We start from the raw sequence: 23199 nt of genomic DNA, 5'->3' as shown, positions 1-23199 counted from the left end.
CTCGCACTTCTGCGTTAGTCTTTCATGTGAACACTTGTGAATTCTTAACGAGTTTGTTTTAGTTTCAAATTAAAAATTATCCGTCAAAATGGTAAGTCGCATAAGAATGAAATCAGTATGGCTTAAATGAAAAATGATTTTAGTCTTATAAAATCAGCTTATGGTTATTTAGCATTTTAATTTATTTTAACATTTTTTAAAACGTATGCTGATCATTTTCCTCTCAAAATATTTTGTTTTATTATTATTTGCTCGTAAAAGGATGATATTTGCAATGCAAGATCCTACATCAATCTTGGATTTGACAACGATCTTGTGGTAAAAATGTTTTAAAAAATTTCCATCGTGCATGATATTAATAAAATGAATGGCATGCATCAAACTATTAGGACAATTTAAAATCAAGCAAACAAGGAGACTTGCTTAAAAGAAACGTAGGCTAGAAAGGGATACCGAAATTGTTTTTGGTGGATCTCGACCGACTACATAGGGGAGACTGGAGTAAAATGGGACACCGGGTCAAAAGGGACAGTGGGGGGAAAAATAGTAGATGTTAATAAAACTTTAAAAATTTTTAGTATGTTATGTAAATCTGTATAATGTACTTCGGCATGAAATTTTGTTGATTTTTGTCAATAACTGCATGAGTTATTGACAATACTAAAAAAACGGTTTTTATTTATAAATTTTTGTCTCCGCCATTTTATGTTTATAGAAACAAATAAACGGTAATGGCATGTAAATTTAATATTGAAATGAAGCTGATTCATTTCTTGATCGTTTAAAACAAAAATTAGAATTTTAGACCAATTTGTTTAGACGGTATGAACTTTTTAAAAAAAGAGTCATAATCGGGTTGTTTGGGACAGCCGTTTTTGCCTAAAATGGGACAGTTACGGACCAATCAGCGTACAGCATTTTTAAGAGGCTCGATTTCCTGACCTAGCAACGCAGGATGTCCTACAGCTCCATAAGGGAATTTGTATATATAAGAAAAAAGGTTCATTAACACAATAATTTAATTGAAACATTTATAAACTCGAAGAGTCTATGCAGTGAAACACTTTTTCAATTTTTTTCAATTTTATTAATGAATTTTAAGGCGAAAACGGAGGACGTCCCTTACCACCCACCCCAGTGTCCTCAATTACCCCCAAAAATAGGCCCCTCCCACAAATCTGAGGCAACTTTAAAGGTATTTTATGGGGAAATGGTTCATGATTAAATTATATAAAAAATATGGGGGGTTCATTATAACATGGAATACATAAAAACAAAATTTTAAAGAAATTAAATAATTAGTTTGGGAGATATAGGGGGAAAACAAAAACTGTCCCATTTTACTCCAGTCTCCCCTACTGTTGGAAAAATGTTGAAGTTCAGTTGGAAGTAAATCAAAGTCATTGTTTCAATGGGATGGCCCGAGTTCAGAAAAAAATTCTCAAAAGTGGTACTATACTTGTTGTATTTTGTACAACCATTAGAAAGTTTATCATAGGCCTATTTTGTAACGCTCATAACTAAACATTTACGCTCTATTTGTCAATAAAAAGTCACAGGATGTCTCAAGCCGGGAGAATTTCTCGCCATCATGGGAGCGAGTGGAGCTGGAAAGACGACTCTTCTCAATTGCCTGACATTTAGAAACGCTAGGAAATTGAAAATCAACGGCGAGAGGTACCTCAATGGAGCGGAAGTTAACACGGACATCCTCGCGCGAATCTCCGGATTCGTACAGCAAGACGATCTGTTTATCCCAACGCTCACTGTCAAGGAACATCTGCAATTCCAGGTTAAGACAACGTTTAATCGAACTCATTTGGTACCAGTAGCTATTAAAACTGTGATGAAACTCATCCGGATTTAATTTGATAAGGCCTTGTTGCGGATGGACAAACATTTTAGCTATGAAGAAAGAATGAATCGTGTTGAAAATGTGATTCTAGAATTAGGACTCGGAAAGTGCGCCAACACCGTCATTGGCCTTCCGGAAAGAGATCTCAAAAACATTTCCGGAGGTGAAAGGAAGCGACTGGCATTTGCCTCAGAGGTCAAGAGTTAAATAAAAATATCTTTATGCAACAGTAAAGTGAACGTTTAAAAATTTTAAAGTTTTTTTTTTGTCAGAATAGGTTTTGACTAACCCGTCCTTGATTTTCTGTGATGAACCCACATCCGGTCTCGATTCTTTCATGGCCCAAAACGTCGTTCAAGTAAGCAATTAAGGATAATTAACATAACAATTTTCGATTAAATCACATTTTTATATTGGCAGATTTTGAAAAATTTTGCGTTCTCGGGCAAATCAGTCATCTGTACGATCCATCAACCGTCGTCCGAAGTTTTTTCGCTTTTTGATCGAATTCTTTTACTGGCTGAGGGTGGTAGGACGGCTTTCTTTGGCCCTGCTGGTGATGCTCTGCCCTTTTTCTCCAACCTGGGGTTTCTTTGCCCACCCAGTTATAACCCTGCCGAATTCTATATTCACACTTTGGCAACGAAACCGAGCAAAGAGGCCGAAGCCAAGGAAAGGAGAAATATTATTTGCAATGCTTATGAAATTTCTGAGGCCAGTCACCGTGTTTTTGATATTGTTGAAGCCAACAAAATTCCCATCTCTTCTATTAGCACAGGAATAAGGCCATCAGAAAATGAAACGGCAAGGGGGAAAGTTAAAAAATCTCCGTACAAAGCTTCGGTGTTCGACCAGTTCCGGGCCGTCGTATGGCGATCGGTCATTTCCGTTATCCGTGAATCAATGATTCTCAAATTTAAAAGTTTTCAAACTATTGTAAGTATTTCTTGTATTGACTAATAGCACAACATATACGATCTATTCTAAAACTTGACAATTTTTAAAAGTTTGTTGCAGTAATTATTGCACTCCTCTTTCAAGGACAAACCCTACAGTATGAAAACATTAGCAATATTCAAAGTATTCTCTTCATATTCGTCGATATCGTAACCTTTCAAAATGTCTTTGGGGTTGTGACCGTAAGTGATAATTAATAATAAAAAAAAAATTCACGATATTTCATTTTTTTCTTCTAGACAATATCAAATGAATTGCCAATATTCCTGCGTGAACACCGCAACGGAATGTACCGGACGGATGTCTACTTCCTAAGTAAAACCCTGGCTGATTTGCCCGTCTACATTTTTTTCCCGTTTGTCTTTGTTTCCATCCCTTACTACGCCATTGGATTGAATCCATTCACCGACCGATTTTTTGTGTCGTGTGGAACAGTCATTCTCGTCACCAATGTTGCCACGTCATTCGGTTATATTAATTATTCAGTACGGAGATTGATATACTTAAAAGTATAACTGGGCATTTAAATTCTCTGCAGGCTACCTGATTTCCTGTGCAGCTGGATCGACTCAGATTGCTCTTGACTTAACCACCCCACTTGTAATTCCGTTGCTGTACATTGGAGGATTCTTCCTCCGCAACGGCTCCGTCCCCGTGTACTTGGAGTGGATGCGATATCTTTCATGGTTCATGTACGGCAATGAAGCGCTTTCAATTAACCAATGGGCTGGCGTCAGCTTCAATGACACGGCCTGTCCTAACGGGATCTGTACTGGAGCACAAATCCTACAAAACTACGATTTTAATCCGGTACTACTAATATGAACGGGGCTGCGTTACCGATCAATTCTTTCCAATAACTAGATTTCATTCAAATTACGATTTCATCACATTTCCATCTAGGAGTTTTTCCATCGTGACATTGGCGGACTATGCGGACTGATTGTCGGTTTCCGCCTTTTAGCTTTTCTCGCACTGCTCTCAAAGACTTACGAATTTAAAATATTTAGAGTTTATTCATAATTTTTCATTAAATCTTTTCAGTTGTTGCTTGTTGAAATGTCTGGAATTAATAATTCAATTAATAATTTTAAATAATTTCTTAGTTCATTGAATTTGTTTATATGATTCCTTCGGAATTGAAAAAAAGTTATAAAATCAGCTATAGGATTAGAACACATCATCACGTACAGGACTATCTGTTAATGCGGTTAGCGGGTTACGTGCGGGTTAGGTGCGTCGGATAAGGCGTCGATTGATGGTCAGGACATCTTCAGATCCAAGTTCGACTCCTCAGACGAATAAAACCTAGGACGATTAGCAAACCAGAAGGAACTTGGCCATGTCTCCTGAACATGGGGACAGTCATATGTGGAGAACTGATAAAAATAACATTATTGAGTTCGACTCTAGTACCATCCCAGTATGACTTGTAGGTATGATTGTCTTGCGCTAATCGCTTCGGTCCACAGACCAAAAAATGGAGCATGGGCTTGGCCACCGGGGGCAGTTCCGGCGCCAATCGAGGGGTTATTCATATTTTACAATTTTGCGGGAATCAAAATTTTCAATGAAATGCCGCCGGCAATTATATTAACGAAAACCGACGAAAACGAAAATCTATTTCGAGTGATTTCTTTTATTTTGTTACCCTGCGATGATAATCGATGACGAATCCCACTGTAGTGTAACAAAAGCAATTGTTAAAGACCCCCACCATTTCGACTGGGCTCAGCATGGAGAGAGAAGGGGTTGGCCCTTTTAGCCTCCCACCGATGCTGCTCTGCTGTATAACAAGTGTCTCATCATCAACATCCAGGTCCTCCTTGTGGAACATAGTCCTCCACATGTTGACCGCCTCGTCCAGTCTGGAAGTGCCGCCAGTATATAGTCCAGTTCCAGTCGTCGCGAAAAATAATTTTCAATTAAACCGACAGAGATTCATCTGTTCCAGCTGTAGCCGTTCGGCATGGCGGCCGGCAATAACCACCAGCAGCAGCATCGGATTCATTCCGGGTCCGGTATCACCGGACCTCGTCCAGCAGCTCAAGTGGAGACCATCGTCAGCCACCTGGGCCGCTCTAAGCACTGCCACATTTGCATTTACTGCGGCAAAATCTATTCCCGCAAGTACGGCCTCACGATCCACATCCGGCCTCACGATCCACATCCGGACACACACAGGCCATGCACAAGCCGCTCAAGTGCCCAGTATGTTCCAGGTCGTTCGGAAACCCAAGTAATCTCAACAAATACATCCGGCTGCACGCCGAACACCACGACCAGGTGGGGATAACGGAAGACAAAACAATGTCCTACAAGCGAGTTGAATTATTATTTTTCGCGCAAGATTTTTTGGCTAAAATTGTTGGATGTCCATCAGGTGCGAATTATGCGGAAAGGTGCTGGTCCAAAGACGTGATTTAGATCGTAACATTCAGTCGAAACATTCGTCCGGGGACTCGTCAAGCGTTCGTCATCAGCATCAGCCGAATTCGGCATATTCGATCGACTGTCCGTGTCCGTATCCGTCCCCGTCGGTCCCGTTGAGTTCGACCCACAGCAGCGTCAGCAACAATAACGGTGGCCGGGAAGATGTCGTAGATGAAGACCAGTTATATGTAGTTAACATCTGTTACACAAAAATTTTTCATTGCGTGTTTAAAAACTTTGCTTTGTATAAAAATTTATCAATAAAAAAATGCAAAATCAAAATACTCGAAAATATTCGAATGGTTTCCGAGATCCTTAATATTAATATGGCTGGAAGCCTGTGGAAGCTTAAAATTATAAAATACGATATGCAAATTACCGGAATTATCGAATTATTCCTGATATTCTTGATTAAAGAAATTCGCAAGTTCCACAGAAAATTGTGTTTATGGATTTTGGAAGAATTACAATTTAGTATTGGGACATTTGGCAACGCCTAATTTTCTATTTTCAGAAAGCATCAAACTGTCAAACTTGCATGAAACTGCTCAAACACAAACAGTGTTTTTTTTTTGGTAACAGTGATAGATATGTTTTCTTCTAATTCAAAATAAAATGACTGAAAAACAAGTCATAAGGAATACTCGAATTCTTGACTGAGGAAAAAGATGATATTCAGCATCAGCAATCAGCATTTCGAAAAATATGAAATAAGATGTTTTCGATTCTATAAATACTTTCTTTTTTATTTAAAAATTTCAAGGTTATGTCTTATGGCTACGAAGGTACGACAACGCACCTCGACCTATGGCGGTCGAGACTTGGCCTACCACCAAATGTCAGAATTTGGTGACCGAATTCAATCATCAATATGTGAGACATAGCCATTGTTAATTTATGGTACTTCCATCTAATTCTTCTGTTTGCCAAGGATGACTAAAATTTATGGACATCATGAACTAACAGGAAATAACCTTGCTGGAATGGATTTGGAGGAACAGATTGAATTAGTTTTCAATAACAATGATGTATCAATCAATGGAATAGTAAGCCACTAAAAGTGATTGAATTATGCACTAATTTAAAGATATTATCTGTATTTTCAGAAACTTTCACTTGATGAAGCTGCAGGCTTAGCGGCTTAGCTGCAGCAACTAATAAGGGAAGTAGGAAACTGGGAATCTGAATGCTGTGGTACAACTAACTGTTTATAATATTAGTTCTTGAATCTAAAATTCGGCTCCACTCTCTTGTCTAATAGAGTTTACCAGTTACCTCCCACAAACTTCCATCGGCTGAAACTATTGTGAAACCACAGCTGAAGTTCAACGACAGAATAAGTAATTATCTTGGGATATTCGTACTCAAAATTAAAAAAATTTACCTCATTCCTTGAAACCATTGGCAATATTATTTCTGGAGTTGGACGAATTGGGAGATGACAATGAGTTGGACCACCCCTACAAATTTGAGTTCGAATCTTTACACCAGATCCAAAGTTCTTGACTGCACTTGATTTATTGCCTTCATTTCCAAATCTAGAAACCCATTTATTGATGAGAGACACTGAATAAGATGGTTTAAAGTCTTTTTGAAGTTTTCCTTGCTGAATCTGTGATAGCTGTTGATCTTGAGGTTATTAATTTTGAACAGTTAAATTTCTAAAAGTCTGTAGTTTGCAGGGCTTCCACTGTTTTTTTTTGTTTTTTTATTTGTTTCCAGGCCCATTTATACAGATCCTTTCAAGGCACAACATGTTTGATGCAAATTTCAACTACCAAAACTGACTTCATCATTGATACTTCAAAACTGTGGGAATGGGATCAACTACAGCTTTTGAAAGAAGTTTTCTGCAATCTAATGATTGTCAAGGTACAATTAGAACACCTGAACTAAGGAGAAAATAAATTAATCTTGCGGATTTCCCATAGATTTTTCATGGAGCCTAATATAGAAATTCAGTGGCTTCAGCGTGATTTCGGTATTTACGTGGTCAATCTGTTCGACACCTACCTCGCTGCAAAACGACTCGGCTTTGCCAAACTTTCATTGTCCTTCCTCCTCATCTGCCAAGTTAACGCTGACAAACGATAGCCGACTGGCGTATTCGTCCCTTGACCGAACAGATGGCCCACTAGGCCACTATGCTCGGCAAGACACTCTTGGTTATGAAATGATGAAAATGGATTTGAAGAAGGTCCAACGGAAAAACCATTACAACCATAACTAAAGTCTACAGGAAAAAATTTGCTGACAGAAGATTGGCAAATTAGCCGACTGGTTTGCTTCAAGCGCTACCGAATTCCCCAAGTCACCACAACAGATTAAGAACCATCGACAATCATTCAGTACTCTCTTTTAAATAACTAACTTTCTGAAAAATTCAAGCTTACAAAATACAAAGATCTATGGCATGGAATGCGTTTTATTGTCCCATCCTCCGCCCACACATGCACCACTGTCTGATATGAATTTAGAAAAAAAAATTGTCTAAAATTCTCAAAAACACAAAAATACGTTGTCGAAATTTAAAGGGGAAACGAAGGGAACACGGAGAAAAATAAAGAGTTAATTTAAAAATGTGAGTTGTTCATCAGATTGACTAGAAGCTCATTTGCACCAGAAGCCAAAACTAAACCCTGGATAGTTTCGCTGCTGCGAACGAAATTTTGAATAATTTCATGGAGCGGAGTGAGGATTTCCACCTCTTTTCGGTTCAATAAGGCAACGAGTCGTGGGAGGACCCCAGCGTCCACAACAGACTGAATTTCTTGAGGTTCTTTGAGGTAGGTGAACGTAGTGCAGATGTTTACCAGTATCTCTTGGTCGTTGCAGTCTAGAAGGAGAGCCAGAGTTGGAAAAATCTGCTGGACAGCGGTGATCTTGAAATCCTTCCGGCACAGGCAGGAGATGGTCCAGGTTGTATTCCTCATCAATTCAACCTGCATATTAAAATAGGATTTATTAAATGTACGTAAAACTTAACGACTACAAGAAAAAAAAATACATACCGATGAATCATCTTTCATGTAGTTTATCAGCGGCTTCACAATGCCGTGCTCCATAAAGCGTTCCCGGCGATCTGGTCCGTTGCCAGCAAGTTTGCATAGATTGAGAATAGCATGTTTGTTAACTTTTGGGTAAGGCGAAGCCATACCCATTATGATGTTCGTGATAGCCCAAGCTACTTGCTTTTGGACCTTTAAGTTGCCGTCCTCAAAAACATCCAGTAATGGGCAAATGACGTTGTTTGAAATGAGAGTTTGGATCTGGACGGTGTTGCCAGCAGCAATATTCGACAAGATCCGCGCAGCATCTTGTACAATACTCAAGTTGCAATGAGCAAGCAGCTTGACCAGCAACGGACAGGCACCAGCAGCCAGGACAGAATTCGTTTGAGTAACGCTACCAAACACGATGTTACTAACAATCCTTAAAACAGGTAGGACAACTGTTTCTTCAACGGAATCCATTAATAGAATGAGACGACCGACAATCCCAGCGTCCATGACTTCTTGTATACAATCTCTATGGCCATCAGTGAGTCGTGAAAGGGCCCAGCAAGTCTCCGACAAAATGTGGGTGTCCTCTTCGTTCAGAAGTTGAAAAATAGCAGGAAGAATTTGTCCGACCGCAACGATATTGGTAAGGTTGCGACTTAGGCTGCAGCACAGCTTAGCAATATAACGCAAACACAGAGTCTAAAAATAAAAAAATAGGTTAAAAATGTAGAAGAGACTCAACCACTAACTGAACAGAATTACCGAAGAGCCATTTCTGAGCAAGTTAAGCAATGAATTGATTATGCCCTGGCCAATTACGACATCCCTTGACTCCGCCCCTTCTTCGGCAATATTTGTCAATGCAAGCAAAGCAGGCTCTATTAAATGGTAATTTCTTGTCACACGGATATAACCATTCTGATAATTCTTCTCAAACAACACTGCAATTAGTGCTGCTACAGCTCCAGCACTGACGACAGCTTTAGTGTGTGAAGGTGTGGATGATATCAAGTTGTGAAGAGCCCAGGCTGATTCAGATTGAAGATCAATGCTAAGAACCAAAAACATGATTAGAAATAGCTTTTGGGGGGGGGGGGGGGGAGGTGTACAGTCAATCACTTATCATACCTGCCAAAATGACCAAGAAATGTTACTAGTTTAGAAACAACTCCAGCCTCTAACAGATTAGTAATTTGAGCAGGATTACATGTATTGCCAAAGACTTTACGTGCAGCATGGGTAGCAATGCATTCTCTTCTTTTATCACGACTGCTGATGCCTTTTCAAAAGGAAATTTTCATAAAAAAGTTGGCTTTAGCATAAGAAACTTCATGAAAATACCATTAACAATGTCTGTGATCCCCATGTTTAATGCAGCCATTTCATTCTGTTTTTGAGGGCTGCTGTGAGGTTCATCAAGACATTCAAGTGATTCACAATGAAAATACCGTGCCCTAAAGTTACTATTATTTTAGCATAATTTAATAATAAATGGAAACAAAATATTGCATACCGTCTTCTTTTAAGAGCCGCAAGGTTTGCCCGAATTTTCAGTGGATTTTTGGGAAACGGACAATTTTTTATATGATGGGGTCCATTGCAATTGATGCAGGATATAGAGCTCAAATCGACTTGGGCCTTCAATTCCTCACCAAGAACTCCGCTACCGAATTCATGATAACGAATCTTTTTATTGGGCTGTCGTACAGTTTCTTTACTCTTTTTGTCGATGAAAAAAAACATTTTAAATTTGGGTGAAAAATGAAAACGTTCGCGCTTAAAATCATAAGCAACCACAACAGCCTAGAGCGAGGAGGCAACTAAAGTTAGAGTGTAGGCAGGGAGCTAATAACATCAGCTAATGATTCAGCAGTTTTGGCCAAATGGGCAATGGAGTCTGCTAGTGTCGTCTGTGGTGGTGGTGTCATGGTGGTGTCATGGTGGTGTCAGTTTTAAATTTTTTATTATATTTGATTAAAATCCAATATTAGCTTTACATATGCCATATTTCTCTGATTCTATGTCAAAATGTAGTTTGCGAAATTTTGTATAGCACAATACTTGAAGTTTAATTGCAGAAATCCGACTAGGAGGTTTAAAGATGTTAACGAGATTTTTATGGACGTTTTTTATGCTTAAACCTGCTAATTAAAGCTTTGTTTATGAACAGATCTTTTTGATTGAGGTTAACAGTGATGATAAAATGAAGGAAATAGTTGCACATGTGCTGTACATAATAAAAGTTGTAAGCAGAGCGATAACATAATTCACACATTGACATGCATTCAGTCAAGACCAACAAATGCTTCAGTAAGAAATAGGACAGCAGTATTAGAGGTAGGCTTCCCTTCAATTTTTAATGTGAGTATTCGCTATGCTAAAATTCTGAAATACTAAATTGGGCTGTAATTATGATAGAAGCTTATGGAACAATTTTATAATATTATTAGGAGCAAATGTTGGTCATGCTTCGCACACCAATCCAACCATGTGGTCCGCTTAAAAGATCTTTTGGCCAAAATAATCGAAGCCGCTGGAAATATTTTTGCTCCTTGAAGGAGCTTGAACAATTCACAGATGAGATCCAAATCCTGTTGCAATGGCTTAACTATATATATTGACGGTACTCTGCCCATGTAAAAGCTGATGATTGGTCATCAGCTTTTTGTTGTTGTTTTTTTTGTTTTTCTTTTTTCTTTTTCTTTTTTTTTTTCAAAGGGAGGCGATTCTCAGCCTGGACAAGAAGCGGACCCCCTCAACGTACTATACAGCGAGAAGCAGGACGTGATTTTTATTATGAACCCTTTCATTAGTGATCACCAAGAGCATGTTCTATCAAGAGCTGCCAAACGAAAAAGGTCATTGGACCACAGCATTTGCGGTAACAGGAGGCTGAAAATGGTTTCGTCTACATTATATTATACCCACCTTGCCTAAATTGGATTGGATTGTAAGTTGGTAATAAATGCTTTTTTTTTTATAGGATTCCGCTATGCTGTACTTACACTCACTTTGATAGGTTTCGTTAAAAATGCTTTACTGACTTCCACCTCAAGAAGCAAATTCACGTGAGTCAGAACATGAGTTTTGCCACCATCAGTAATCAAGAGCTGGGATCCAAGTTTGGATGGGATGCACCACCCGGTGGTGGTGATATGTTGGTCTACTTCACAAATTTATTTCATTGTTATCAGAACTATTTATTTTTACGTATTTTTAAGAAATTCGAAATTGTAGACTGAATGTGTTTGATTTTTGTATCTTTCACAGGTTGTGAGAATAACATCATGCAACAAAAGCTCCCGTAAGAATCCCAGCATGAGGAGTCTTCATTAAGGTGTGGAAGCTGGGCTTCTATGATCCACGACGACCGAGTACCGTAGCTCATCACACACATAACAAGAAAAGTAAAAACAACTAATGTTAATGGTGTTCATTTATGAATACAAAATAACTTTATTTATCTTAAACCTAACCCCGACAGGAATGACAAACGACGACGATGCCCGCAGTGCCGCAAAATTATGAAAAGAGAAACAAAGCACTTGTTAGTTATGCCGAATTTGAATTGATACAAATTATTAGTTAGGGAAAAGGGAAACTGCCATCTAACTACTCCCAATACTTTTATCAGAAAATCATTTTTATTTTTTACAGAGTCTTAATTAATTGGAATTAATTCTTGTTCCTGTTAAACCTAAACTACGTTATCTCATTAGCGTAAACACCTGGCGACCACCACGCCGCCTTTTGGGTGTCCACAATATGTGTATACGTCTGTCACGCTATTAAGGAAATCATAGAAAAACAGAAGGAATCAAAATGGACATACCTGAAGTCAGATGAATAGGAGTCGTCCTCGTGGTTTGCGTCGTCTTTTTCTCTCCCAAGTTGTTTTGGGAGAGCCGTGCCTTTCGGGAATGTAGAATAGAATGGCTCATAACTTTATTGCTTTTACTACTACAATATGTATTTACCCAACAATTAAAACAATACTTTCCGCTCTCTCTTACGCTAATTAAAATCATTTAATATTTTTTTAAAAATCTAAGCTTTTGTTAGAAGCGTGCCTTTACGTAAGTGTCAATCTCTTCAAGAAATTCTCTTGTCACTTGCTTAGCTCTGAAGAAGCTTAAAGATAAGCTTTAGATAAGCTTAAGAACTATTCTTTATTCTTAGCGAAAGAATAGGTAGCTAAATTCTTTCCAAAATTTAGTCAAATTAGTTTAGATGAAAAGAATTTGGGAATTGAAAATAACTGTCGAAATCCAGTGTTTAGATTTAATTCCTTTTTCACTCACACTACACACACCAGGGAATATCTATAAATGCACCAATCAACAAAAAAAAAGTAAAAAACAGCTATAGTAGTACTTTTCAATTTTTAAATAATAATTACAAAAAAATCCTTTAGAAATATTCGATTAAAGGATAATATGTTAGATATTTAATAGACGCTTTAAAAAAATGAGTAATGGAGGGGACAAGGTAGGTATAACGGATAAGGCGTCGCTTGATGCTCAGTACATCTTGAGACACGAGTTCGACTCCCCAGGTGGATAGAATCACCCTCTCCGATTGCCGTCAGATGGCGTTTGCCCGCACATCCAGTGGTGAGAAATAGCTTCAATGAACCACCATGGGCAACCATCGTGTGTCATTATGCTATGTTTGCATGATTAGAGAAAAAAATAGATTAGCAAACCATTAAGGTGCCTATGGCCATGGATCATGCACATGGGGACATGTATATACGTACTACTGTGTTATTAGAGCACATCAGTAGAGTCGTAATCATGTCTTGCGCTAATCGAGGCACTAACTTCCCGCCTCGGTCTACGGACCACAAAGGGAGTTCACATTTTTTTGCTCAACAAGATTTGTGAAAAAGAACGGGCCAGTTGGTAGGGTGATGTGCGAGGTAATGAGATTGGAACCTTGCGTGCAACTGCTCACCAGCTCCTATTTAGCATTTCGGAACTTTAGCGTAGCAATTAATATCAGATTAAATGAAAACACAGCCTAATACCTAAAAAAAAAACTTACAGACTTTACAGTCAGATAAGTTTGTTCATGAATCGACCAAAAAAAATTATGTTTTCTTCCACGATGAGAGAACTGCAACTTGTCCTTTACATTGAAGATGACAATAAGAAGTAAAACATCAGCTGGATCGAAAGAATCAATTTTTCTGGATCAAGGTTGCAGTTTTCGCCGTTTTTATTAACAGCAACCATGGTACAGCTCAACAGAACATATAAAAAGTGAGAAACGCCAATAAGAATTTTATTGTTTGTTGGTACCTAGAAAGAAAAGAACGAGGGATGTTAACGTTAAGTAAAAGAAATATTGACTGTTATAACATGAAGACTGAAAGATTTTGCAAATGCGATAGAGCTGCTGAAAGCAGCAGCAACATGGTACAGCTCAACAGAACATAAGGTGAGAAATGCCAATAAGAATTTAATTTTTTTTTTACAGAAAGAAAGAACGAGGGATGTTAACGTTAAGTAAAAGAAGAAATGACAGACAGTTATAAAATGAAGAATAAGTCGAGAGATTTTGCAAATGGGCAAACAGCAGTTTTCGACACGGTCCCCGTCGACTCTTTCATCGTTTTTAGTGCAATCTTTAACTTGGCCGACAAAGATTAAATTGCACCAGCAGCGAAAACACAACCAATTTCATCAAGTTCGTTGCCTGCTGCAATGTTGCGAATGGCTTTTAGAACTGGAGTTACTACGGCGCCCTCATTATGATTCAATAAAGAGATGAGGCGAGGGACGAGTCCCGCTTCGACTATTTCTTGAATGATTTCGTTTGGACCATCAGTGAGGAACGCTAGAGCCCAGCAGGAATAATGTAGAGTTTCTGGGTCGTCGTGAGAAATTAAGATACCCAAAGCGGGGAGAAGCTTCCGAACAGCAGGGACACTGAGATGAGGCTTACGGCACAAATTGGACAAGGTCCATGCGGAAACGGAAGACAACGTAGACTAGGAACGAAATATTTCATGCATGAGATTGAATTTTTAAAGTTAGGAAGTAATATTACCCATGTATCATGCTCGATCAAGGAAACTAGAGGCTTCGTAATGCCTTGTTCGATAACATAATCTCGTAGATCTGGACCGTCACCGGCAATACTACCGAGAGCCCACATAGCTGGTTCGACCAAATCCGATTTGAGCGTCAAAGTTGTAAAATCATTTGAGAAGATGTTGTCAGAAAATGATCCTAACAAGGAAATGAATTTATCTGTAGCCCCAGTCCTAACAACAGCTTTGGTCTGCTCAGATGGGCCTGAGACAATGATTGCTAGGGACCATGCTGCTTCCAATTGCAGCTCAGGTCTAAAAAAAGAAAATGATTGGAGTTAGGAACTTTTTTTTAAAACTGATTTTAAACAGTAACATACGCGCTGTCACGGTTGAGGAATTGTACTAGCTTCGGAATACGAAGCAAAATGTTCAGCGGTGGACACTCAGATTCCATGCAGAGGTTTTCACGTGCAGCACGAGTAGCAATCATCTCCTGATATTCATCACCGCTGTCAATGCCTTTCACCAAAGAAGAAATGTTTATAGCAAATATGCTGCATAAAAGGAAGCGACATTTACGTACCACAGACAATTTCTTCAATACTCATGCTGGCTGACGGCGAATTTGTCGATTCCACGCAATAATGATCCCTAGATAAAAGATTGTTTTAGCCTACTCTAGCACTTTCTTATTTCAACTTATCATTAATTATTCTGCTTACATAGTGGTGGGTTGGATTGTTTTTGGAAATAAGGCATCAACGTTTCGTCGAATCACGCGCTCAACTTTTTCTTCCGGGCAACAGCTCAGTGAGTGACAACCACAACAATTGAAACAAACAGGACCGTTGTAACTCTCTGAACCCAAAATACCATATTGTTGGAGCTCGTACAAAACACGACCTAAACCCAAGCGTGGACGCTCGGTGGATGGAGTCTCATGACTCTCATCTGTGTAGTATGAAAATAAAAAATTAACCTGTTCATCGATTTTGTAACTAATCGAAACTTGTTACTGAAATGTAAAATATCAACTTCATACCAAGATGCGATTGACTCGGAATATTGCTGCCTACTGTTCCTCTACAGGGTGTTTCAAATGCATCCGGTTGGCCTGATAAGTGCGGATTCATAACATCGATGAAATGGGAACAACCAGCTTGCTGATCCATAGCAGATTCTAATCCTCGAGCGGCAGTTGCGGCCCCAAGTCCAGGCAAAGCGGATTGATCCTCTAGATAAGCAGTCATGGTGACATTGGAAACAGCACCAGCCAATTGAGTGACTTGACCCATGGGAATATGAGCAGGAGTATCGGATGGAGGCACTATGGGCCCAGCTGGCATTGGTTTTTCAATCTTTTGGATATTTAAGCATAACTCAAAGTTGGTGGGACAAACAGTGAATAAATGTTGAATATTTCTTACCCCGTTTGAATGATTCAACAACCAGAGGAGAAGGGCTTCCTCATCGAAAGATTCCACTTCTGATGGCTGTTTGTTTTCAATGGTGTCTGAGGAATGCTGGAACTGATGAGACATTGTTACAATATGAGGGAGACGTTGAGTTGAGGGTTGAGTAGAGACAGTAAACTGTAAATTGAATTTAGTAATTGTTGTTTTTCATTGATAAACTTAACAAATTAACAAGGTTCTCACATCTCAGTGTTGTTTGCACTCACAGATGCAATCGTTTCACTAGCAGCTATGACTTTTGAATAATTCTCGACTGAGCTGTTGCCTCTGGGTCACTCACTTTGATAGACTGGCTCTGGAGAGAAAAAATAACTCAATTCAAACTTATCCCTTAAACTGTAATTAACAGTATAGATTAATGACCTCTGTTTTACTTACTACTGATCCATTTTTGACGTCATACGGATTACATACACCCTCGAACTGTGGAGGCTCCTTTAGAGTTTGTGTTCATGTAAGTTTTTAGCCTTATCACTATACATCACTTCGAACTTTCAGATACTGGAAATCACGACTGAATAAAATCAGAATCAAACATGAAAAGATAAACATTAGCACGTGACGTAGGGCCTTTGTCAGCTACAACAATTCTTGTTCACGCGGCACGCCACTCGGCAGAGACTACGAACAAAGGAAGGAGAATATCTTCCCCATGCCCAGATCTTCCCCCCCTCCCCTTCCCGTACTTCTTGAGATTGCCGATGAGGGCAGGTCGTACGTTGGGGGGGGGAACAATTACTATTAATTACTTCTAGATATTTAACTAAAAACAAAAATTTATAATAAATTTAAAAAAAATGGTTGTAGCGGGGAACAGGTAGGTACGTCGGATAAGGCGTCACTTGGTGATCAGCGACCACCAGAACATCTTAGGAACCGAGTTCGATTCCCCAGTCTAATGAATTTACCAACACCGATTACCGGCAGATGGCGACACTCCAAATATTGAGATATTCCAATGAGTATTTGAATGATTCATTGTATATCTGTATGTTGTTACGCGATACTGTGGCATGAATAGAGAAAAAAAAGATTAGCAAACACATTATGTTATGGCCATGGTTCATGCACATGGGGACATGTATATACGGACTACTGTGGTCATAACAGCACATCAGTAGAGTCGTAATCATGTCTTGCGCTAATCGAGGAACTAACTTCCCGCCTCTCAGTCTACGGACCAAAAAGGGAGTTCAAATTTTTTTTTCGTTTTTTTCGTTTAGTCAAATTAGTTTAGATGAAAAGAATTTGGGAATTGAAAATAACTGTCGAAATCCAGTGTTTAGATTTAATTCCTTTTTCACTCACACTACACACACACCCTCACTTGGTGCCTTGGATTAGCTTGTAATAGGATTTAAACAACAACAACGGGGAACAACCGCGAATCGATTCAATTTTTCTGCAGATTAAAATAAAAGACTTTTAAATTTAAAATATTTTTATTTTATTCAAGAATTTTTCATTAAATCTTTCAATTTTGTAGCTTGTTGAAATCGTTGAAATGTCTGCAATTAATAATTCAATTCATAATTTTTAAATTATTATTTAGTTTACAGTAATTTTTTTTATCAGGATTTTCTTCGAAATTGATAAAAGTTTTAAATTTAGCTGTAGCAAAATAATATCGTCATGGATAGGAATATCTGTAAATGCACCAATCAACCAAAAAAAAGTAAAAAACAGCTATAGTAGTACTTTTCAATTTTTAAATAATAATTACAAAAAAATCCTTTAGAAATATTCGATTAAAGGATAATATGTTAGATATTTAATAGACGCTTTAAAAAAATGAGTAATGGAGGGGACAAGGTAGGTATAACGGATAAGGCGTCGCTTGATGCTCAGTACATCTTGAGACACGAGTTCGACTCCCCAGGTGGATAGAATCACCCTCTCCGATTGCCGTCAGATGGCGTTTGCCCGCACATCCAGTGGTGAGAAATAGCTTCAATGAACCACCATGGGCAACCATCGTGTGTCATTATGCTATGTTTGCATGATTAGAGAAAAAAATAGATTAGCAAACCATTAAGGTGCCTATGGCCATGGATCATGCACATGGGGACATGTATATACGTACTACTGTGTTATTAGAGCACATCAGTAGAGTCGTAATCATGTCTTGCGCTAATCGAGGCACTAACTTCCCGCCTCTCGGTCTACGGACCAAAAAAGGGAGTTCACATTTTTTTTTCCACCCAATCGGGCAGTTTCCGTTTCCGCGTTATCATTGAGCGACGTCCCACTACAACTTTTTCTTTTTTTTAAATTTTATCCTACGAAAATTATGACATATTATCTAATTAAATATTAAACGGATATTTTGAATTCGGATATTGCTGCATTGTGAAACAATTGATATCAAATTCAAAAACGAAAATCAATATGCACAGCATGTAGATGTCTGTCTGACTGTTCCCGCCAGCACATCTTCAAATGGATAATTCAGAAATTGAAGTCTGTCGGAAAACCTAAATCTGAGTTAAGTGTCTCGTCAAGGTGTTCCGGAGGGAAAAGTGACACTTCGTCATAAGAGAGATTAAAAGCCCTCCTCCCTATAGTTTTCACTCGTTATATTTGTTATCTATTTCTCCACTTAATATATATTTAAGAGATAGACAGACACATTAGACCGATAAGAACATCCCCCTTCAAAAACACAATAACAGCGAACTGATAACGAAACGCAGTTGCATTTCAGTTTTTAAAAAGGTGGGCAACGGAGTGAAGAATTTCAAAATGCTAATGGAGTGGAAGGAAGTAAACTAAGAACCAAAAATGACTAGTCAGAAACAACAGATTATACCGTTTATTGAAGTGTCACTTCGAGCGCCGGCGGATGTGAGCGTTTCGTCATCACGACGCTAATCGCAGCGGTGACTCGGGACAAAAGTCTGACGTAGAACTAAAAAAGGTATATCGTAGGCGTCCGTCTTGTATATTTTGTGATGACTGCAGTAACTTTGGGATATTGAAGAAGAAGTCGTGCCCTATACGAGTGACATAGTTTCAACGCTCCGGCACACGGGAAAATGAATTGCCGGTTCAATCTCTTCATCGCCTTAGTGTTGGCCCTGTACTTGACCACCGCCAATTCCACCAGTATCTCTATAGCTAATAACGCTTATTCAAATATAGTAGTGGCTATTTCTCCCGACGTGCCCAACACCTGGTCCGAAACCATCCTGAAAAACATTCAAGTAAAATTATCGAATTATCAAATATTTATTTGTTCATCTGAAATTTTAATTTTTATTCATCATTTTCTTGGATCCAGTTGATGATAAGAAGAGCATCGAGTGTCCTGTACCGAGCTACCGAAAAGCGAGCTTACTTCAAAGATGTTCGCATCCTTGTTCCGGAATCTTGGAGCAATATCCGCGCCAATCTCAGCACATGGGAAACATATTCGGTCAGTAATGGCTTATTTTTATTTTGAATCGAATTTAATATTGAATTATTTTTGAATTATTTTTAATATTCACCTCTCAGGAGGCTGACGTACGAGTAGCACCACCCAGATCGACTTATGGCAACACGCCCTATACCGTCCAATCGGGCGGATGTGGCCAACCGGGCGAGTACATCCATCTGACGCCGGACTACCTCCGCACGGCGACAGATCCCAATACAACGGCAACTTACGGGCAGCCTGGTAATATAATGCGACGTTATTTGCATTTGAAAATTAATAATTTTTTGTTATGCAATTATTACGTCACATAGAAAAGGTATTTGTTCACGAGTGGTCTCACCTGCGCTATGGCGTTTTCGACGAGTACGGTTACCAGGGCGACAAGAAATATCCGCTGTTCTACAAGGAGCCCAACGATCAAGAAATCCAGGTCAATCTGTGCTCCGACACTCCTCCCATCTTCACTACAAAGTATGTATTGCTTTAATTATGCAATTTAAAAAAAATAGTTCAATAGTTTATTCGAATTTTTAGGGACCTCGTTACTCAAGGCCCGTGCAAAATCGATCCGGCCACTGGTGTCTACGACAATAATTGCGCTTACCAACTCTCACCGGCATTCTTACCGGATTCCTCGCTCATGTCCGTTCACTCGCTCGATTCGGTATTGATGAACAACTCAATTTTCATTTGATGATTGCATTTGAATCTAATCATTTGATTTGTTCCCGTTTAGGTGGTGGATTTCTGCAAAGAAGACCAGGCATTGGGCCACGTCTTCGACGCACCCAACAAACACAACGCCATGTGTGGAGGGGCCAGCACCTGGACGGTTATCACTTTGCATCCTGATTTCGCCATGAACAAGTTTGTTATCAACCAGCACTTATTTCATTATTATTTCAAAAATTCACTTTGAATTATTTTATTTTGATTTCAGTAATCCGCCAAACGATGTGGTCTTTATAGAACCCAATTTCCAGATCGTCCGGTCAAGCGGCTCACGGTTCGTGCTCGTCTCAGACACCTCGGGCAGCATGAACGATTACGTAAATAATCATGTATAGACTTTCTATCATATGTCCACGGTGTTCATGAAAGATATTGATTGTATAGAACCGGATCGTCAGATTGTACGAGTCTTCCCGCCGATGGATCAAGTACGACATTTCCGACGGCAGTAAACTCGGCATGGTCCAATTCGCGTAATTAATAATTTTGTGAATTATCAATTTGTCCTTATTTATTTTTTACCGTAATTTTATTTTATTATTAATTTCAATAGATCAAATGCTAAAATTCTTAGCCCGATCGTAGAGATAAACGGTGACGCAAGTCGTGAAGCTCTCATAGCTCGTTTACCCGTTACAGCGGTTGGCGGAACTTGCATTGGGTGTGGCCTGCAAAAAGCATTGGATGTAAGTATTATTACATATATTGTTTTTACGCGCCAAAATTCAAATTTGATCGATTCATTTGAACGAAAGCTGCTGAGACCTGGTGGACCAGGTGGGGTTATTCTACTTCTAACCGACGGAGAGGAAACAGATAGGCCGTTCATCAACGATGTCATTTCCGACGTGATTAAATCGGGTGCTCGAGTCGTTTCCATCGCATTCGGGTATATTTTTCTGATTTAATTCAGTCAATTAATTCTAAAATCATTATGGCGTCTTTTATAGGAGGAAAGCTGAAGACAAAATTGAAGATTTAGCCACGAAAACGAACGGTAAAAGTTACTTCATCGACGACAACGATTCCAGTCAAGGTCTTAACGACGCTTTCATCGGCTCACTCACTTACCAGCCGGCCGTCTCTGCCGATCAGATTGTTGTCCTGGTAAATTATTCCATTTGAGCGCAAATTTCCAGTCGATTGAATTTAGCAAAATTTCATTTCAGCTGTTTCAACGGCAGTACCAGAACGTGACTGAGACGATCAATGAAAATTTCTCGGTCGACTCGACAGTCGGTCGCAATTTCATTTTCCGCATTGATTACACGCAAAAGAATTACCTGAGATCGTTCAGCTTGAAATCGCCCAGCAGAGACGTCTACTCTCATCTCGTCTACGACGACGTCGCCAAAGTGGCCATGTTCAAACTGGCCGAAGCTGAAGTAAATACGCTAAAAAGTTGTCACGCCCAAAAAGAAATCAAATTAATTCATAAATTTCAAGGTGGGAAAATGGTATTTTACTTTGACAGTGACCAGCTCCACTGTTGACGCTGCAGCCGTTCACGTCACTTCTCAGACGAGATCAACAACAACGGCCCCCATCACAACCGAATGTTACGTCCCTGATGGTAATTAAATAATTAATTTAACACCCTACAATCATTTTTGATTGCGTATTAATTGAATGTTTCCCGTCGCAGGTAATACGTCGAATAATACCGACACGAGTCGGGTGAGAATCTTGGCCAAAGTGATGCAAGGCGCCAATCCCGTCGTTCGTGCCAAAGTCAAGTAAATTATTCGTTTTCTGTTTTCTTGGCCAGTTTTATAATTATAAAGGTAAATTATTCGGTCATTATAGGGCGCGTGTTGAAATGCCTTCCGGTCCGGCGGAAGTCATCGAACTGTTGGACAACGGAGCGTCGGCCGACACGACGGCCGACGACGGCATCTACTCACGTTACTTTGTGTCGGCCACGACTCAGGGGCGCTACACCGTCGAGTGCGAAATTTGGAGCGATGGATCGGCTTACGTCAACGTCGCATCCTTCACCAAATCGAATCCTCAAACGAGATCAGCAACATCCAGGATGACCGGATTGTTCACCCGAATGGCCGACGGTGGCTCTTTCAAGGTTTAGACTTAATCAAATTGTTTCAAACAACATTCCCAAAATTTGGAAATTAATTTGTAACACTACAACAGATGGCGCAATCAGTTTCCAGCAGTGTCGACAATTATCCGCCCTCGAGAATCACCGATTTGTTCGTTGTAGACGTGCAAAATAATCCCGAAACGAACGTCACCATCCAATTTACAGCACCCGGAGAAGATTTAGATTTCGGAACAGGTATTTGGAATAATTCATTTTTAATCCATTCCGAATTTTATTCAAATTTATTTTGATTGCCGCTTAGCTTCGAGTTACGAAATTCGATACTCGCCGGTGTTCAACGACCTCCGCGCAGTTAATTTCGGTTCGAAAACCGACAATTCGACGCTGGTCCAGCAGGAGCACGTCCTGAACGGTTCCCTGCAGCCGCTGGAATCCGGTTCCATGCAAATCATCTCCTTCGTCATGAAAGTGGAGAGTTCCAGCTCGGCCAAGACTTACTACGTCGCCCTGAGAGCGCTGGATCGGAGCGGCCAGGCCGGAACGGCGTCCAACATCGTCTCCGCTCAATTATACCCATCCGGCGACGGCCCGGCGTCGAGCTTGTCGACCAAAGCCATTATCGCCATCGCCGTCGGATCTCTGCTCGGCTGCCTTCTCATTGCCGCCATTGCCTACCTTATCGCTCGGAAAAAATACCTGTCCTACGACGAAGCCAAAACCCGGCCTTAGTTTGTCATTTTTTTTTATTATTTTCTAAATATATATGAACTTTGTGTAATTTATGAAATTATCTTTTTGCAATAAAATTTTGATGGTATTTTTAAAAAATGAAATAAAATCCTTAGTTCTTGACCGAACAATATTTATTGAAACAATCTCTTGCACAGCTGATAATATATGAAACCAACCGGTTTAATCAACGCTTTAACAAATTAATGCTGACCTAATTTACCTAGGCGCGCGGCTTTCATGTCGAAATCATATAGATGCAACTATGTAGGGGCGATCCAATATAATTCTTACACAAATAAAAAGATTGTGGAGTTGGGGACGTAATATATCCAAACAGTCAAATGTAGAGAGAGAGCAGAAGATAATGGACGCGCCAACCAATTTCAGATTTCGATAAGCGCCTAGCTCGAGATTATACACGTTGCAGCGTTGACTGGCCATCGTCAAATAACTCTACATACATTTGTTTTTTTTACAGCGTGTTTCAACAACG

General features: G+C 39.5%; 5 protein-coding genes and 3 long non-coding RNA genes across 16 annotated transcripts; 6 read left to right on the top strand and 2 right to left on the bottom strand.

Moving 5' to 3' along the window:
* Positions 1–12: 12 nt before the first annotated feature.
* On the top strand, positions 13–428 carry LOC124350386. The gene is made up of 3 exons (XR_006920874.1): positions 13–91; positions 262–318; positions 390–428. It is a non-coding gene; the product is annotated as an uncharacterized LOC124350386 (long non-coding RNA).
* A 925-nt stretch (positions 429–1353) lies between these two features.
* LOC124349737 (protein white-like) lies at positions 1354–3910 on the top strand (the record flags this gene model as incomplete). Its single annotated transcript, XM_046800550.1, has 9 exons — positions 1354–1450; positions 1554–1792; positions 1877–2050; positions 2133–2213; positions 2276–2791; positions 2863–2994; positions 3052–3280; positions 3351–3622; positions 3716–3910. Coding segments are annotated over 9 exons (1860 nt in total), but the record flags the coding sequence as incomplete, so codon positions are not given.
* A 799-nt stretch (positions 3911–4709) lies between these two features.
* Positions 4710–5745, top strand: LOC124348446. The gene is made up of 2 exons (XM_046798664.1): positions 4710–5098; positions 5196–5745. The coding sequence occupies exons 1-2, from the start codon at positions 4782–4784 to the stop codon at positions 5743–5745; spliced, it is 867 nt and encodes a 288-aa protein (XP_046654620.1). The 5' UTR covers positions 4710–4781.
* Positions 5746–6050: 305 nt separating this feature from the next.
* On the top strand, positions 6051–13547 carry LOC124350345. 2 transcript variants are annotated; one of them, XR_006920808.1, is made up of 9 exons: positions 6051–6118; positions 6177–6291; positions 6352–6439; positions 6507–6585; positions 6668–6717; positions 6788–6880; positions 6968–7117; positions 7177–7833; positions 13513–13547. It is a non-coding gene; the product is annotated as an uncharacterized LOC124350345 (long non-coding RNA). The 2 variants fall into 2 exon arrangements; XR_006920807.1 differs by having other exon boundaries at positions 6668–6880.
* LOC124349548 (importin subunit alpha-8-like) lies at positions 7653–10050 on the bottom strand. The gene is made up of 6 exons (XM_046800240.1): positions 9761–10050; positions 9589–9701; positions 9376–9526; positions 9010–9298; positions 8257–8946; positions 7653–8187 (listed from the first exon to the last, which is right to left on the bottom strand). Exons 1-6 carry the CDS (start codon positions 9988–9990, stop codon positions 7819–7821), a joined length of 1842 nt encoding a protein of 613 aa, XP_046656196.1. The 5' UTR covers positions 9991–10050; the 3' UTR covers positions 7653–7818.
* LOC124350404 lies at positions 10133–12242 on the top strand. 8 transcript variants are annotated; one of them, XR_006920909.1, is made up of 5 exons: positions 10133–10181; positions 10433–10608; positions 10698–11197; positions 11267–11654; positions 11732–12242. It is a non-coding gene; the product is annotated as an uncharacterized LOC124350404 (long non-coding RNA). The 8 variants fall into 8 exon arrangements; XR_006920908.1 differs by having other exon boundaries at positions 10137–10350; XR_006920906.1 differs by having other exon boundaries at positions 10137–10608; positions 10698–10870; positions 10966–11197.
* A 143-nt stretch (positions 13548–13690) lies between the features above and the next one.
* On the bottom strand, positions 13691–16377 carry LOC124349647 (importin subunit alpha-1-like). The gene is made up of 9 exons (XM_046800411.1): positions 16141–16377; positions 15946–16057; positions 15715–15879; positions 15330–15645; positions 15010–15238; positions 14871–14938; positions 14665–14806; positions 14302–14599; positions 13691–14242 (listed from the first exon to the last, which is right to left on the bottom strand). The coding sequence occupies exons 3-9, from the start codon at positions 15826–15828 to the stop codon at positions 13898–13900; spliced, it is 1512 nt and encodes a 503-aa protein (XP_046656367.1). The 5' UTR covers positions 15829–15879; positions 15946–16057; positions 16141–16377; the 3' UTR covers positions 13691–13897.
* A 2106-nt stretch (positions 16378–18483) lies between these two features.
* Positions 18484–22806, top strand: LOC124349444 (calcium-activated chloride channel regulator 4A-like). Its single transcript, XM_046800053.1, has 17 exons — positions 18484–18965; positions 19043–19177; positions 19258–19420; positions 19492–19651; positions 19715–19844; positions 19917–20047; positions 20121–20229; positions 20297–20385; positions 20466–20598; positions 20668–20801; positions 20863–21019; positions 21082–21297; positions 21359–21485; positions 21558–21648; positions 21719–21992; positions 22064–22208; positions 22276–22806. Exons 1-17 carry the CDS (start codon positions 18798–18800, stop codon positions 22701–22703), a joined length of 2790 nt encoding a protein of 929 aa, XP_046656009.1. The 5' UTR covers positions 18484–18797; the 3' UTR covers positions 22704–22806.
* Positions 22807–23199: the final 393 nt, after the last annotated feature.

Source organism: Daphnia pulicaria, chromosome 7, assembly GCF_021234035.1.
Source record: "Daphnia pulicaria isolate SC F1-1A chromosome 7, SC_F0-13Bv2, whole genome shotgun sequence".
Lineage (NCBI taxonomy): Eukaryota > Metazoa > Arthropoda > Branchiopoda > Diplostraca > Daphniidae > Daphnia > Daphnia pulicaria.
The sequence above is the reverse complement of the archived record's forward strand: the minus strand, read 5'-3'. Positions and strand labels throughout refer to the sequence as shown.